The sequence below is a fragment of the Oryzias latipes genome, chromosome 5 (assembly GCF_002234675.1).
Source record: "Oryzias latipes chromosome 5, ASM223467v1".
Lineage (NCBI taxonomy): Eukaryota > Metazoa > Chordata > Actinopteri > Beloniformes > Adrianichthyidae > Oryzias > Oryzias latipes.
Window position 1 is genome coordinate 22,688,917 of NC_019863.2, and position 18,295 is coordinate 22,707,211.

At 40.6% G+C, this 18,295-nt stretch overlaps 1 protein-coding gene across 2 annotated transcripts in view; it reads left to right on the forward strand.

The window, feature by feature from the left end:
• LOC101166787 (contactin-4-like) overlaps positions 1-18,295 on the forward strand; it is a 163,463-nt gene that overhangs the window by 98,332 nt on the left and 46,836 nt on the right. For both annotated transcript variants that reach the window (XR_002290266.1, XM_020703384.1), the window contains exons 3-9: positions 1,175-1,322; positions 9,160-9,283; positions 9,415-9,590; positions 12,133-12,228; positions 16,990-17,193; positions 17,322-17,424; positions 17,497-17,675. Coding sequence is in view for 1 of the 2 variants with exons in the window: in XM_020703384.1 (XP_020559043.1) it covers positions 1,262-1,322; positions 9,160-9,283; positions 9,415-9,590; positions 12,133-12,228; positions 16,990-17,193; positions 17,322-17,424; positions 17,497-17,675 (943 nt within the window). In the remaining variant the exon portion in view is untranslated. The remainder of the gene's footprint in view (positions 1-1,174; positions 1,323-9,159; positions 9,284-9,414; positions 9,591-12,132; positions 12,229-16,989; positions 17,194-17,321; positions 17,425-17,496; positions 17,676-18,295) is intronic.

Sequence of the window (18,295 nt, forward strand, 5' to 3'; positions counted from 1 at the left end):
TTTTTTAATTCTAAAACCAGACCTATTTTTCTAGAAATGTTTGAACATTGAGAGTTTAAACAAGAGAGAAAAGTTTTAAAATGTTCATGGCTGTCTGGGAAAAGTTTATGAAGTGAGGAGTTTTAGAGCCTAGATCATGACGTCATCTTGTAAAAGCAGCACATAAACATCTGAGACTCCAGATTTAAGACTCTTTTCTGCCTGCAGATCAAATAAGTGACTATAGTTTGCAAGGATAAAGGGGTTGGACAGGTGTATGTGACCACCGACACACACATTTTACATTAAGACATGAAAAACTAGACCACAGTGAATTCCATCCATCCTCTAATCCTGCTGAATTCCTTTCGGGGTCACATGGTTGCTGGAGCCAACCAGCTGCTGTTGGTTGGATACACTCAGAACTTTTTGCCAGTTTGTAGCAGGGCCACACACACGTCTACTCCTAGAGGCTATTTTGAGTCATCAATTAACCTATAGAGCATGTTCTGGACTGTAGAAGAAAACCAGAGAAAATCCATGCATGCACAGAGGAAAGCAGGCAAACTCCACTCAGAAATAACCACAGAAATTCATACATCCTTTTTTCAACTTTCATTGGGAAGTAGCTTTGACTTTATTCCAAAGACTTGAAAATATTTTTTTTAAACAAATCAAATCTTTGCTGTTTGATTGTTGTGAAGGAAAGGAAATGTAAAATTTACACTGATAATATAATCATCAGAAATATTTTAACAGAAGAAATATATTAAAAAAGCATGCCTAAAATTTATTTTCAAATTTATGTTTTTGTTTTTTTTACATGTTACATTGTTAAACTTTGTTGTGAAATGCAGTCTTATTGCATCACAATTCACACTGGTGAACCACACTCACATGTTTTTGCAGGTCTTTTTTTGTAGATATAGCACATATGTTTAATAAACACCTTCACAAAACTCACCCATGCTTTTGGCAGGTCCCTCTTCGCACAAATATTTGTGTTTCTGCAGCAAACCTGCTGAAATAAGTCCCGGCTGGTTATGTTTCAAGCTGGAGATTTCAAGTCATACCCTCCTTTTGCAGCTGAAATATTCATTCATGTCTCAATGGGCTTTAAAGTGTGCAGCCTTTTTTTTTCCAATTAGAATTGATGTAGATTTCTTATAAAGGGTTGTTTTTTTATCTCTTCCAGGGGAGAAACTGGCAGTGTTTACCCAGGAAGAGTTGTGTGCTCTCCGGCAGCTGGACGAAAAAGAAAGAGAAGCTTTGACCTTGGAAAATGAAGATGCTGTTGCCATGGGAACTATTAATTCTTCTGTCACTCAAAGACTGCCTTGCTGGTAAGGTGCCAAGACAAAGTCACGTTTTTTATTTATGACACTTCTGAAAAGTCTTTGACGGTGAGCTTTCGCCGTATTGAGCATGTTCCAGCCCCTCATTTAATTAGAAAAGTCACAGAAGGTGGCTTCATTTATCAGCTTTTGCATCCAAAGACTATTGGGATGTCTGGCTTTCTCAAAAGGCACACGATGGTACATCCCCGAGAAAATTGGACTAAAATGCAGGTTGACTTTATATTCTTTAACACAAAGTTTTACTGTTTTCTTTCAACAGAAATTCAAAATCTTTCTCCTGGAATGAAAGTCTAAAGCTACATTCACACCGCCCTGGAATTCTATGACACTTTTTAAATATTGCATTTTCTGCACTATAAGACACTCCTAAAAGGCTACATTTTTTCAAAAATCCTTATAATCCAAAGTGCAATTTAAAAAAGTTCATTCTGGTTGTGTTTTCTGTGTTCATAAGAGGAACAAGGCAATCTTTCAAATGTCAGTCTGTTTTTTTTAATCAGTTCCAAACAAGGTTGGGTGTTTTGTAAACACGCTAACATGTAGCGTGTCAGACTGGTTTATTGGCATGTTACAAACAAGGTTGGGAGTTAACATATTCTCAGTAAGGTTTGTTTTAGCTGTATCAGTCTGTTTTTATGTGTTGCAAACAAGGCATGGCAAGTATTGTTAATATACTAACTTTGCTAATGCGTGACGTGTCACAAACATGGTTAATAAAGTTTAAGTCTCTGACTCTTTTTTTCTTGCTTAATTTATCTTATAGTTTCGTGCGCACTATTTATGACATAAGTTAAAAAATAGATCATTCATTTACGGTGGGATTTATAATCCGGTGCACCCAATAGTACGCAAAATACAGTGCATACATTTTTTCTCCACTACATGGAAAGTAAATTCCCAGACCAGTTGAGAGATGCAGCCTCTCCAGTGTGTCCTAGGTCTTTTTAGGGGTTTCCCCCCGGTGGGACATGGGGCATCTTGAACACAGATGCAACATCAGATGGCTCCTCTGGAGTAGCGACTCTACTCTGAGCTCTCTCCCCTATGTCTAAAGTAGTGCCCAACCACCCTGCAATGGAAACTCATTTCAGCCGCTTGTACCCAGAACCCTGTTCTTTTGATTATGACCCAGAACTCACGACCATCGGTGAGAGTTTGAACAGAGATTGACCGAAAAACTGAGAGCTTTGGTGACTCAGCTAATGTTTTTACCACAATGGACCCACACACAGCGGACACAGCACCAATCCACCTGTCTTCGTCTTCTATCACTCACGAACAAGATCCCAAGATAATAAACTCCTCCACGTAGGTGCAGGAGCTCTTTCCCACTGCCTTTTTCTGGTCTCAGACCCAGATCCCAGCTAACGCAACTGAACTGGTGTTAACTCTTCTCAGTCACATTTACAGGATCTTATCTTTTTTTATTTTTTTTCCTGGTGTAGGAATGGAAGGTTACGCGGTGCCTTTCTACTCCCTATGAAGCTCCCATTTGCATGTTTTCCCATGAAGCCTAATTAAGTTTAATTACGCCTCGCCGCTCATGTGTGTTCATGTATACCAGCGGTCAGTCCAGCTGGTGTGTACTCAAACCAGAAACACAAAGCACTCAATCATTTCCCATGCGAAACAGCCCAGCGATTAGAGGTTCATTAATTTGTTTAATTTAAGGACACTGCTGTTTGGGTAAAATATGAAGCACCTCCCTCAGAGGCTGCTGAAGCGAAGCCCCCACCTGCGGCAAAGACTCCCACTCCCATTAGGATGACAATGATGATGTGGTTGGGGAACGCTCATTGTCCTACTCAAGGTTAGCAAACCATACATAGAAGAGGTCCCAGACTTACGTTGGGGAGAAGGATTTAGCTTCATTCAGGACAGTTAGGCCAGTGAGGAGGAAAAAGTGTAAAGAAATGTGGGATTTTATGGAAGGAATTGGTTCACCATTAGGGATCGGTACCAAAACTTCGTGCCAAGTTGGTACTGGTGCCGGGCTATACGATCAGTACTATGTAAAAAACGTGGATTTCTTTGCCTAGTTCAGTGCAGCTTTTTGAACATATACATGCACTTCACATGAAAAGATTAAATGTGAGTGACCTGATGAATAAGAGTAACGTATAGAATGGTCCATAAAAGACGGACGGCGTGGCGATGAGTGGTGAAAGACAGGTTTAAGTCCTTTCAAGATAAAATAAATATCGATTCTCTTAATCCCTGAGGCCATGACCCTGACTAACCCCCGCCCCATTTTAGTACTGAATACTTTTTAGTGAGAGACTACCTGCATACGCTAAACCATGTAAACTGTCTAAAAAACAACATCTGATAAGCTTATTTAGTTTTAGAGAAAAAAATGTAATGAATAAAATAAAAAATGCAGTAGTTTGTCTGTAAATAATTAATTGCGATTTACAAGATAATTTGACACCTCTAGTAAAACTACATTCATGCCGGATGTGTGCAACTTACATTATCCTTATGAATACTTCACAATACACTTGCCACACACGTGACAATCGCAGAATTAAATTTTCATGACAACCCTTAAGGAGGCTGCACAAGCCACACCTGTGCACTCTTTGAAAAGTGGCCACACCTGCCTATGACCCTTTATGGGCTCAGACAACCCTAAAACCTGCAGTACCCGTACGAGTCAACCCCTCTAAGGGTGCATGTGACAAAGGGTTTGCATTTAGTTATGGTTTTGTCAGTTTGTTTTTTGACTCTCCATGCTACCTCTGGCGAAATGGCACCCTGAAGATTTTCCCCAAATGAATATTGTGTACCAAAACTTTGTGCCAAGACGGTACCAGTGGTACAGATGTATATGGTATCATCAGTACTTCCTTTTGGTGCTTTGTTTCCAACATATCAATCCCTTGCATTCAATTCAGGTCTGATTTACAATTCTAGCCAAACATTAGAATGAGTGGGGCCGTGAGGGTGGGAAGAGCTCAGATGGCGATGGAAGCAAACATTTTTCTGTACTTTACAGCAAAAGTTTCTAGTCCTGCAACTTCATGGATAAAAGTGACGTGTACAACACTCAAAAGACTGACATTGTGGCAACGAACAGTGAAATATATGAATACTTCAGCATCTGTGAAAAAAGAGATGCAGCGTTGCAGTGCAGACTGTCAGAAGGAAGGAAACATAGCAAACGCCATTTACCGGAACAATTTCAAAAGTACCAGTTCAGCACCGGATAGAATCCAAACAGTACCCATCCCTATTCACCATCAGTTAATTACTTTAGAGCATTAATAGTTTATCTGGAGCAGACCAGATGGACAAGCCTGACAGAGCCCACGTCGTGCATACAAGCAAGAACAGCTTTGCAGGATCTGCTTTCGTCACATGATCTGTTGTGATGATCAAAGTTGTCATGCAAATGTTTTGACAAAGTCATCCTGCTGGCTGTGGAAATATGTTAAACAAGGCTAAATTCTATCAAAACTCCATTAAACCTGAATCAAGTAGTTAATATTTCTGTTGAAGTTATTTTAATACATTATCTGTTTGGTTTTATGGATTTTATTGCAAATGGTAATTTAAGCACAAAACCCTGTTTTTCAGGAATCTCTGTGGTAATTCTCTAAATTTCCTTCTCGTCTCAGACTTCTAATTCCTGCTAACCGCAGCTATGAACTGCCATCCTCAGGTCTTTTAGCAGATGTTCTGTACTGGTGTGCACACATGTAAACACACAACACACAGCAGCAGAAAAAGCCAAAGGGACAGCAGAGCATATCTAATCTTGTTTTTATAACTATTTCTTGTCAAGTTGAATATGAAGTAAAATGCAATTCAAATACATTTCCATTTTGACCCTCTATGGCATTTTTAGTTGTTATGAAAAGCTTAAACTGGGGCTTTAATCAATTTAATCCATTTTTTTTAAGTTGTGCTTAGAAAAGCAAGAAAAAACAATCAACATTCAATGAAAGTCATATTTAGGTTTTGTTCACACTGCTGGCTGTAATTCAGATTTTTTTGCTCCTATGCGACTTGTATCTGGTCTTTTCATGACAGTCTGAACGACACAGATCCGATCTTTTCAAAAGCGACCCAGGCCACTAGGATATGTGGTCCTGAATCCGATACGTATCTGATCTTTTCAAATGCGACCGCCGTCTGACCGGCCAGGCCACATGTATCCAACCCAACACAATGTATCCAATCCAACCGAAATTAAGTGCCACAGTTAACAAAGTATACGGTACCGGTAGTACCGGTAGTACTGGATGCACCGATGCCTGTACCTAATTGGCACTGGTACTCACCCCCACGTTAAAATCAGCTGACTCACATGAATGGTCGAAGAGTTACAGTATGTCAAAGAGTGTGTATTATTCAGGTGTCGCTGGGAACATCTTTGATGTTAAATGATCTGAAGCACCTTATTGCCTCACTCCCCAAAAGTGCAGCACAGTGGTCTCTTCTATCGTTTTTTTCCATGATCAGAGAAGTCGTACTCGTATCAAATAGGTTGTAAAAGTTATCATAATGAAAAACTATTATTTCTGTATTGTGCACACATTATATTGGAGACATGGGTCGCTACAGCAATGGTATGCTCCAGTCATAAGCCGGCTTTGTTCTGGGGAGCCCATGTAACATCTGCACCTAGGCTCGGGTTTCAATCAAAATCCAAAGCACATCATTTGACAGATTTTTTTTAATTTGATCAAATTAGTTTTAACTCATTTTGCCATCGGATTGCTACCTCCCCTGACTTTACCACGGTATCCACCTGACCAAAGCATGTGTTTCGTATTTGTTTTGAAAAGTTTTTTTTTTTTTTTAGTGTTTTTAGTCAAGCAAGGAATTACTTTTCCAACATTTTCACTGCAGTTTTCAGTTGCTTACTTTTACTGTTATGGTACACATAAGAACACTCTAAAAAGTTTTACTTTGAAGGTCCATAGAGATCTCATTTGTACACCCCTCCATAAACGTATTCTTCTGTAAAATGAGGGTATACTCAAGAGCTACCAAACGTTGTTCTTCAAACCTTCCATCCGGCTTCTCAAGTTATCCCCACCTCCTATGAACTGGATCAACTGATTCCAAGTTCTGTTCAGTTTTCAAATCAACAGTTCACATCATGAAACAACTGTTTAATATCTATAACAAGATGACATGAAGTAAAGAATGAACCTCCTTCTCCACCTCGCTGCAGGGACGGAGACCGTTTTCCGTTTGTTATCTGCTCTCGCAGAAGTAGGCGGTAGCTTCTCCTGGATAAAGGTATCCACGCCGGGCTGTGTTTGCTTCAGGCCAGCAGCAGCCACGGCTTTCTCACACAACTCCGGGTGATGCAGTTTCAATGCTGCCGGAGCGTCTTTTAATTGCTGCTCTCGCTTCTCCTTGTTTTTCCCCTCCGCCATTTTTGTTTGAATGTGTATTCTCCTTCGTCCGCCCGCAACATCCAATCTCGCAACGAGCGCCCCCTATCGCCCCTCCGTAGAATTGTCTTACCAAAGAATGGTTAATATAACGTTTTACAGGGTCTTTAAACATAAATAAAAGGTCGATACTTGATTAAGACGTCTCGAGAATCAATCGCAGGACTAAATATCGCGATATAGCACCATATCGATATTTTTGCACACCCCTAGTTCATAGCCAGAATGACTTTGTTTCTAGCCCTATGCCTCTGCTCGTGTCTACACTTCATCACAGAAAAATATCTGCTTATAGGAGCTAGCTCTTTGGTGAGACAGATTAACCCTTTAGCACTGGCACTGTTGTCAGGGACAGCAAAACAACACAGGGTCCTTGAACTGCCCTAAGTCTTTGATCGTTTACTCAATCATTCAACATGTTTGGCACAAAGCTGCTTTTCTCAGCTTCAGAATCCATTGGAATGAGAACCAGAATGAGAACTAGTAGTGAAAAATGGATTATTGAAGCTTAAGACAGGTTAAGTTATATGAATGTTTTTTATAACTGCTTTCAGTAGTAAAAAAAATTGAAGTCTATTGTTTACGTCACAAGTGGAAATTACCAACAAAATAAATTTTGTATGTACAGACAATCTTTCAAAGAAGTCTAAAGTTAATTATATGAATGGGTTTAAGACTTGTGTGCAGCTTAACCAGTAGGTTATCTTTTGTTAATTGTTCTCTCATCTTAATGGGGAACATCCGCCTGCATTAGACAGCTTATTAAATGCAAAATCTACTCAAAGCAAAAATGTTGACAGTTAATTATAACAGCAAGCAGAGTTTACATGCAGTTTCCTGAGAGCTGACTAATTTGTTTTTAACGTCACTGTCACTTGCTCTGTGTCATTATGCCGCCTCTGTTATTTAAATGTGCAGAGCTATCAGAAAAAAAGAGAAATTCCATAATTGTGTTTTATTTGGAAATCAATAATGAACCGTCAACTCCTGAGGAAACACAAAAAAATTGGCACATACCGCTGGCCTGGCAAAACATACATATATATATAAATTATTTTTTTTCTTTTTAAATTAAAATGATGCTCTACACTCAGCGGACCCGTTGCTATGGCAACCATTCAAAGCTAAGTCAACAGTAGGAACCAACAGGGAAGCACAAAGGAATGAGACAGCGAATAAAGATTAGGTGGATACTGCGGTGGGTTCAGGAAGGTATGTGTCTTTTGTAAACGGTTATGGTCTGTGAAAATGAATACGGGGGGGTCTGTGTTGTAATATTAAATGTGCACCTCCCTCTCAATCAGCCAACACCAGAGCATTATTTTGATCACAGACACGAACCCAACACCGACCAGCGGATAATGTTGTTAAACAAGGCTTCTGGAGCACCAGGATTTTTTTAAAATGTACTACGAGAGAATTTGACACCATTATTTACCATAATATTGCAGTCACATCAAAAATGCTGAATTAATTGGACTCATACCCAGACTGTACTGAGTAAGGCAGATGATTTGAATTGACAGGGGTACCTACTGCAAAAAATTGTTTCTTTAAAGACTATAGTGAGGCCCTAAACTCACATCAAATGTCTTAAACTATAGATGTTAGAAGGAAAAAAATGAAGCCGTTAAGGCCCTACCATACTAGAAAAACCACACCAAAACAACCCTTGGTGATTGTAGACGTACATACATCCAGACAGCGCCTGTAGAGAGCCAGGAAGCATCGTAGAGCAAGTGCTATGGAGGTAAGTGGTGCTTGGCTAGCCATACCATTAGAGAAAACCACACCTGCAATGATGCTGCTTACACCACTCAACTCACCAATGGCTGAGCACCAAGCTACCAGGGCAAGTCCTATAAATAACCTTAATGGTATGACATTTTCTCCGCCTATACCCCAGATTCACAAAACTTAGATAAGGCCGGAGATTGGCCCCAAATCTCCATTCACTATACAGTTCTGTTGTTTGGTCAACGTATTTTGGAGACTAAGCGATTAAAAACTCACAATAAAACTTTCACATAATAGGTTTGCGCAAAGAAAGTTGGTGTTTCGGAGTTGGGAAATAAAGTTATTTGACAAACTCAATAATTTACATACCTAAGTGTCATGTAAGGTTATGATTTTGAATGAAAAAGTGAAAACTGTCATCTTAGTTAGACAAATAACAAATAGTCCCAACAGAATAAGAACAGAGGGAGCTCTCTGAGGTCTAATGCTTATATGTTTAATATAAATTAACCTTGCCAACAATGTACACTGTGCTGTTGGATTATTATTAGACTGCTCTCATAGTGATCCTCAAGCGTGGCCTTCTCTGCTTGTGGGTTACACATGAGCGCGTTCTGGATCCAGTCAGTCCGGGGATGTCCTCTCCTAATTTGTTTGCTGCTTTCACTTTACAGAAAATGCTCGCCATGGTCCCGTCTTCTCCCAGGAACCCAGTGACATTATCTTCCCAATGAGCACAGGTGATAACTTGGTCATCATCAATTGTAAAGCCAAAGGAAATCCTCCTCCTCACTACAGGTAAGGGCTTTAATCAACCATGAGGTCATAGGGGTGGATCATTGCTGAGTTCAAACCAGGGAGTCATCTTGCCAACCAACTCAGATTGTTAACAATTTTAAAAGAGCTACTGTGCTTTTCTTAACCCATAGGTGGAAAGTAAATGGAGAGGACCTAGATACAAACTCTGACTCTAACTATAGACTTCTAGAGGGGAACCTGCTGATCAGCAACCCTGATTTCATCAGTCATGGAGGAGTGTATCAGTGCATCGCAACCAACGTTTTTGGGACCATCGTCAGCCGCAATGCAAGAGTCCAGTTTGCATGTGAGTCCAACATACTGAGTCTTCTGCTACGCTGATGGAGGGCTCCATATTTTATATCAAGATCTTTTATTTACGCTGCTGTCAAGTGGCTGGAAACTTATCTAAAGTCTGACAAACTAACATTGTTAAACGCAACAGTCAGTTGACTGAACTAGACCAAACTTAGACAAAGCTTAGACAAAGCATTAGCAACTTTTTGCTTTCAGACAGTGACTCAAAAATGTATTTACAAAATATTGAAACCTGTCAGAAATAGGGGAAAGGTTAACATGTGACCTAACTCGAGTTTCGGGAATTAGCACTTTTGTGTCTTTATTTTTACCTCCAGGACAGATCTGTCAGATCAGAAGCATGAGGTGTTACACTTGGGATTGTGCAAACCGTCATTTCTTGTCATGGTGTCCCTGCTGGATGTTTAAAAGGATCACAGTGACATTCTCTGATGCTAATAACCTTTAAAAAATTAAGACAAAAAACTGAAACACAATATGTTAATAAAAGGTTTATTTGTGTCCAAAAAATACTAAATTGTGCACACAAAATACAAAATTTTGGCCACAAACTATAAACTTGAGGGATCAATTCATTGATAATTTTTTTCTCAATATAAATCTATGGGATTTTGACTTCTTGGAGCCAGCAGGTACTTACTGTTTGCAATGTGAGTTGGTGAAGGGTCACTCTGTCCAGTTCTCATATACAGTCAATGGGCTCAACCCAGCATACCTGTAAGTAAGGTAGATCTTCCTTCTTAGAATTCCACTAAAGCTTCACTACGTTTTACAGAAAATCTGTGGTTTAGGTTCACAAATGGAAGAATATATACAGGAAATGAAAAAAATCAAAGATTTGTTTGTGTGGAAAAACCTCTGGAAGGTAGTTTCACTAAATCCTTTTCTCTTTTATTTTGAGACAGGGAAAATAATCAGCTGCTGCTTTGAGCACTGAGTACTCAACAGAGCTTTATGGAAATGGCATTTACTAAACGCCGGAAAACAAATAGTAGCATCACCCCCTACATTTCTAATATCATTGACATTTCCTAATGTCAGCATTATTTTCTTTCGTCTTGAGTGAAAGGTGGGGGTTTGCTGATGATTCCCCTCTTCCCTTACCCCTCCTCCCACTTCAATCCAGATCTAATAAAGTGTTATCTTGACTGGCAGGAAATTCTGCGCCTCTCTTCATTGTTCCTGGACGGAAATGCGTTCATAACATCGAAGATCCTGCAGGTTTTATCTGGCTTTCAGGTGAAATGCACATCCTCATAGTTATGAGCCCGTCTCCATGAGATTGAAGACGGCCAACATCGTATGAAATCAGATCCTTACTTTAAAATTAAAATAATTTTTTGGGTGCATTTCTTTCCTGTAATTGTGTCCTCCAGTAGTCCTACATTGTTTTCCCAATTCTACTGTCTTTCTTAGTGTCCATTACATCAAAAATGTGACCCCGGAATAATCACAATTAACCTAAATTCGCACACACCTTGCATCCAGTGAAAATTAATTTCGGGCATACCCCCACTCCCAAAAATAATGAAATCACAACATTCTCCCACTGTGATATCATTATTGCCAAAAAAATATGAATGGGACCAAAATCTCTCAAAAACTCCCAAAATGTCAAAATCCACTAACAAAATCAAAAACAAAGTCTGTAGTCGACAATACAACCAAAGTTTTGTTGACCTTTGACCTTGGGTAGAGGTTTCCATGTTGACTTTTTCCAAAACATAACCTTCAGTACCTTCTACAAATTTTAACTCTTCCACGGATTTTGATCTATCACCTCCTAACTTCTCAAGCGTCATTAGCAAGCTGACAAAAAATATTCTTGTAGACTTTTAACAGCGTTCACGTTTTCACGCTCGCAAAACTGCCGTTTCCCTGTTTCTCACACGTTTCTCACCTGAATATTGGCAAAATGTATCACAGACATTGTTGGCTCAAGCTGAATAAAACAATATGACAGAGGATATTAACATGTTAGGCAAGTGGGTGTGGTTAACACAAAACCTCGGTTGCCGAGGAAATCAGAAAATTTACTTTTGCGGATTCTTCCAAAAACTACATAGACCAGTTTGATGCACCCAGGAGATAAAAAAGGTCATTGTTACTATGGAGCAAAAACAATGAATTTTTCACATGCAGCTCTGACCAGTGAAGGCGGGTCAAAAGGGGGAAGGCAGGGGCGGGTACCGCCTGCAGGCAGCTTTAAGTTTAAAACATCTCGTTCTTACCGGGAGTCTCAGCAGTGGAAGACTTGAAGACTTGATGTTTTGCAGCTCTGATTTCATGAAGGCTGATATTTTGCTGTGCTCTTTTGGGACCCGATGGTATTTCCAGGAATTGATGTGCCCACCCCCACCACCTACCTCCACCCTACCTACTATTTTCTTATTGTGCAGCACTTAATTAAAGGTGAAAGCTCCCCAAACTCCCAGTTGGTGCATCGCTCACCAACGAAAATGTTCACTTTTCTTTAACCCGGATAAAAGGTGGTTTGGTTTATTTTTATGTTTTTTCTTCTTTTTCCACAGTTCTGCAGAGCTTCAGCAGGAAGCCGAGGAACCCAGTGTCAGTCAGGGAGGGTCAAGCTGTGGTTCTGCTCTGTGCCCCCCCTTCCCATCATGGAGGTACGGCGCTCAAGCTGTAACTCTTATGCTCTGCCTGCAGAGGTTTGACAATCTCAGCAGTTTTATTGTTCCTCACTGCTGACTATTATCTCCCTGTAACACCACAATGGCTTCTGCTTTTACAACCCTGATCATTCGGCTGTCGCTGTTCTTCTTGAACTCTGACAGGCTGTTTTCTGCCTGCTTTTTCTGACCTGTTGGCTGGGGGGTTGGGGGTTGGTGCATGTAAAGACCCCTGCTTCGTCTGTCCTTTACAGCCGCATGCTCTTTAACCTTCAGCTAACCTTGAGATGTCTGACCGGCTCAGGGCTCGATCACTGTCAGGTCTCGTTCTGCAATTATGAGCCTTAGAAACAGACCAGAATAGATACTGTTTTGTTTTATTTAACACAAATAAAAAGACATTTCGGCAGTTTGGGGAGTTTCATAAAAGAGGTCACTAAGTTGTGGTTCAGGATTCAATAGTCAGAAAGAAACTTTTTCCGATCCATGAGTAAGTGCTTGGAAGGAAACTGCTGACCCCAAAGAAAACAAAAGTTCATCTAACATTAAAGAAAAAAACATCTGGAATATCTTCAAAAATTTGGGACAAAAATCCAGTGGACCGAGTAGACAGAAGAGGAAAAGAACCTCTAAGCAACAGTCAAACACAGAGGTGTGACGGTGTGATGCTACTTCTCGGCATCTACCAAAAAATCTTCAACAAGAACTATAGCTGTGAGTTCATTTGCTAATGGCTTAGTCGCAATTGCCTCTATAGGTGTCTGCAGGTGAAAAACTGGCCAAACTTTGCACTACATATCAAGACCCTATAGCTCTCGGTGGACCTGCAGAGTGAAAACGTTTCTGCACATTCTTCGATGGGCATGCTGCGAGCAACAGGTCGTAGCATGCACTTAAACAACACATGAGGGGAACGTAAAGGTGAAGTAGGTGACATGCAAACATTTTGTACGATTAAAAAAAATGTTTAAACCCCCAAAACCAGCATAACGTGCAAGCTGTGTGTTGAGGCTGTTCGCGCGATGTGTCTGCGTTTCTTGTTTGTAGCATGATTTCAGAAATCAAACAGTAAAAGTGTAGTTTGTGTAGGCATACCACAGGCATCCTATGGGCACTTATCAATCGTGCGTGTGGCATTTGGCCACAGTCATTATACTCTAATGAGTAGAGTATAACATAAAGGCAGTGTACAACAGCACCACCTTACAGTACGCATTAAGTTCCAAATCAAATTAATTTTATTTATAAAGCACCTTTCATGTAAAACAAACAAAACAACTGTACATAAAAACAAACAAGAATGCAGAAAACACCAATCCCTATTCACGCACTAAAGTAATTAAATAAGCCCCGCACAATAAAATACACAAAAACAAACACAAGTAAGAGAGAAATGACTAAAGAAAAAGGTTAGGAGAGAGAACCCAGAAGGCGCCGTCCTCCCTGTCCTCCTGTTGGCCGGGGTGTCAGCATAGACACAAACACCCCAGCTAAGGGTGAGAAAACACTCGTAAACAGTCTAACTTGGCTGAACATTAAACAAATAAATATGTGTTAAAATATCATAAAATATAAGAGTAAAAAAAGAAAAGAAAAAAAATTACAATAAACAAATAAGTATGTGAAAAAATATCATAAAATATAGTAAAAATTCTAGATTTAACAAATTTTTTTCTTTTAAGTACCTTTCTGTCGCACACCTAGGTGTGCGAAATTTGATCTCCGCATTTGACCCATCCCCTGGGGGAGCGGTGAGCTGCAGACAAGCCGCGCTCGGGAGGCGGTAGCGTTAAGGGTCTTGCCTAAGGACCCTCACTGAGTGATGTTAATGCCATTGATATGGTAATTGCCCCCAGTACCATTGCTCATTCCCCTCCGGGAATCGAACCCTGGATTCCTGCATGATAGTCTCTCACCTTACAAAACCGAGCTACCCAGCTGGTAGCTATATGTGATAAAATATCATAAAACATAATAGTAAAAAAAAAAATAAAGCTTCGAAAAGTTATGATATGAGATGTAATTAAAAACTGAGTTAAACAGGTGTGTCTTTAGTTTCTTTTATAAAAACCTCGACAGTAGATGAGGCCCTCACATCCTCAGGTAGGCCGTTCTACAGAAGAGGCCCCCAGTTTCTGAACGAGGCCTCGCCGTGATTCTTTGTCATGACCCTAGGGACCTTCAGCAGGCCTGCACCTGAGGACCTAAGGGCTTAAAATCAATCCTGGAGCTGACAGGGAGCCAGTGCAGAGATTTTAGGATTGGTGTAATGTGCTTCCTAGGTCTCGTTAAAAGGCGAACCTTGCGGTTCCTTTCTCAAGGTGTTCTACAACCCTCCATGACCCCTGTCTACATAGAAACCCGTTGTCCCCATACAGGTCATCCCCCATACGAGTGCAAGTAAGTAAGGCTTGAAGCTGAAAAGCAGCAGAACAAGAAACTGACCCTCTAAATGAAATTCAGACGTTGCTGCTGAGGGTGGAAAAGGAGTAGTTTTTCAGTTCAGGGAGCAAATACTTGATCATACTTGACTGTACAGATGGGTTATTTATTCAGCTATAATGAAACTTGTAATCTTTTGAGGAATAGGATTTTTTTGGGCAAAGTAATAGGTGAGAAACCCGCAAAAACAACAAAAGTGGGCTCTCTGAAGTATGGGGTGCTTTGTCTTCTCCACCGGTGGGGGGGTTTCTGCTGGCCGGTCTTCTGCTGGGTAAGTCTGTTGTGGCAGCAGGAGCGTTTATGCCGCGCACCGCTGTGTAATCTGTGTGCAGCTGATTAGCGCTCCATCAAAGTGGTCCGCTGTCCTGCGGCGACTCCTGCCCACCAGCACAATTTCACGCCAGGGTTCCCTCCTTTCCATGCTCTCTGTCTCCTGATAAAACCTCCGGCCAAGTGGGATTCCACACTCCAGCAATTTGCCCTCCAACCTGCCTCCATCTTGCTTTAAACGCTTCCATCTCGATTCCACTCAAAAAACAGAGCATAGTCACACACTTGATGGGATTAGCTCAGTGTCACAATGCCAGCTTCAGGTGCCCAAAAATTGAAAATGCCCCAAAATTGGATTTCGGATGATTTCAAAGCTTCCTAAAGGCTTTGATGCTGTTCTTCAGGAAATCAAAGAAACAATCGCCTGAAACCTCTCTGGGCAATCGATACCTAAGTGGCCAAAAGGAGCAGCTCTGAGAGTTTGGCTGTGTCAGAGGACTCAGGATTATGTGGCTGCGAGTCCTTTGCTGTGAGACCACAGCTCTTTAGCAGTGCCGCTCTCTGATAGGTTCTAATCATGAAAGGTCCGTCAGCTCTTGCCCTCGCTTCTCTTCTAATGGTTTTAATTCAGTGTCCCCTCAAGAAAGTGAGTGGAACTTTGTAGCATCCGTCGTGTCTGCAGGAATGGCCGCAGTAAGCCGTTTGTCTGCTTCTGGAGGGCTGACTTCATTCTGCTCTTCCTGCACCGTTCTCTCCATATCTCCAGCCTGCATGTGTGGGTTTCACTGTGACGTTTACACCTTCCTCCCATTCTTTATCATCATCTCGACGTCTGTCCTTATTAATCCATCTGATGATAAAAGTGGAAGTCTACATTCTATTTTTACCATGAAATATATAGAACAGACCGCGCCTTCGTCCATCCTTTCAGCCATCATACTGTCCATATATTTGGCCGTTTGTCTGTCTGTCTGTCTGTCTGTCTGTCTGTCTGTCTTCCCACCCATGGGGATGTTCTTCCCATCCAGTCAACTATACATCTATCTAACTATCTGTCTGTCCATGTTTTAAGTCTGTCTGTCCATCCATCCATCCATACATTTGTTTGCTGGTCATCCATCCAACCACCCATCTGTTTGTCCATCCATCCATCCATCCATCCATCCATCCATCCATCCATCCATCCATCCATCCATCCATCCATTCATCCATCCGTCTGTCTATTTTTTTTAACTTTATTTATTTAATTTTATTATTACGCACAACATACGTTATGTCGTAATAGCGTACATAAGTTATTACTTTTTGTATTTTTTTTGCACATTTTGTAATTGTATTTTTGTATTTTTGCACATTTTGAACACCAATCTTTTGCACATTGCTGTTTTTCTTCTCCTCTTTTTTTCTTTCTCTTTTTTTGCACTGAACTGCTGTAGCAAGTGAATTTCCCCAACGTGGGATCAATAAAGAATATGTTATCTTATCTTATCCATTATTCATCCATTCAACATGTTTGTCTCTCCATCATTTGTCTACTCATATGTCTACCTATCCATTCATCCACCTGTCTGTCCAGCTATCCATTTTTTCTATCCACCCATTTGTCTATACATCAATCATCCACTCATTCATCTATCTATCCATCTATCCATCCATCCATCCATCCATCCATCCATCCATCCATCCATCCATCCATCCATCCATCCATCCATCCATCCATCCATCCATCCATCCATGCATCCATCCATCCATCCATCCATCCATCCATCTATCCATCCATCCATCCATCCATCCATCCATCCATCCATCCATCCGTTGGTCTGTCCGTCCCTCCCTCCCTCCCGCCCTCCCAGAAAGTATTTGGAAAATCTAAAATATTGGGACTTTACTTTGTTATTCTACTTTTTTATTTCTTCTATGACTTATTGCATCAACTGAATGTGGTTTTAGGTTTGGTTTCGCCTGTGACGATGGTCATGAATAAAAATCAAACATACAAAGATCAATATAAAATCTGAAAGAACTCATAGAAATGTTCTCCTGCAGAAATCCAATATTCGTGGGTGTCCAACAGAGAGCCCCGCCCCCTTCAGCAGGACGCCCGTCGCTTTATCTCTCAGAGGACAGGAAATCTTTACATTGCCAAAGTTGAAGCTGAAGATGCTGGAAATTATACTTGTGCAGTGAGAAACATGATGACCAATTCCTCCGAGTTCAGCTCACCGACCCCCCTGGTGGTGCGACGGGATGGTAAGGAATTTCACTTCCTGTTATGCTCTGAAATCACACACTGGGAGATGAGTAACGGGTTTTTCCAGTATCATATTTTTAATTTAACTGCTGGACATTGTATCTTAAAACCCTGTTCTCATGCGCAGTGATCATGGGGGAGTATGAGCCCAAGATTGAGGTTCGTTTTCCTGAGACCCTCCACATCTCTAAAGGAATGTCCGTGAAGTTGGAATGTTTTGCTTTAGGAAAGTAAGTCAGAAAGGTTGATGTTAGGAGGCTCTGGTGGGGCTCCAACTAACCCTCTGCGTGTTCCTTCTATAGTCCCGTTCCTTCCATCTCATGGAGAAGAGCTGATGGGAATTCACTCGCCGCAAAAATTAAGATCAACCACTCCGTTCTGGAAATCCCTTATTTCAGCCCAGAAGATGGTGGAGTCTACGAGTGTGTCGCTGAAAACTACAGGGGCAAAAATGTTGCTAAGGGGCACCTGATATTTCAAAGTAAGAGTTATTGTTAAAACATTTATATAAAACGGAGGGGAATCCATACCTCTATTTTGTGTTTGTTGCAATTCACATCTGTGAAACTTAAAAAATGCTTTGGAAAAACAGAAGTTCTTCTGAGATTTTGTTTCTGTGTTCAGCTGAAGGTAAGTTATTCATTGGAAGGAAATTAATCCAGTTTATTGCCCCCTAAATTCAAGAAACTTCTTCAAAAATAACCTATAAGAACCCAAACCTTTTTTTCTTGAAAATAAAATTATGTGTATTTTACCACAAACCAAGTGGACCACAGAACCTATTTCTGATTTTTTTTTCTGTTACACTGATGTCACCATAGGTTCTTATGGGTTTTTAAGCGAGAAACACTTCCTGTCATAAGGTCAAAGGTATCGTCTGCTGGTTTTCTCTCCATGGCATCTAACTAAACACAATATCTTTAGAGCGTGTGAAATTATTCTTTCCTCTACTGTTACTAAACCTGGAACCTCCAATTGGTCTTCATATTTGAACCCTTAATCTCTAGTAAATGCAGTCAAACTATTTGATGAAAATTTTGTTGCAATGGGATACTTTTCATTTCTTCCCATAGAACAGAAATACAACTAAATCAATATTTA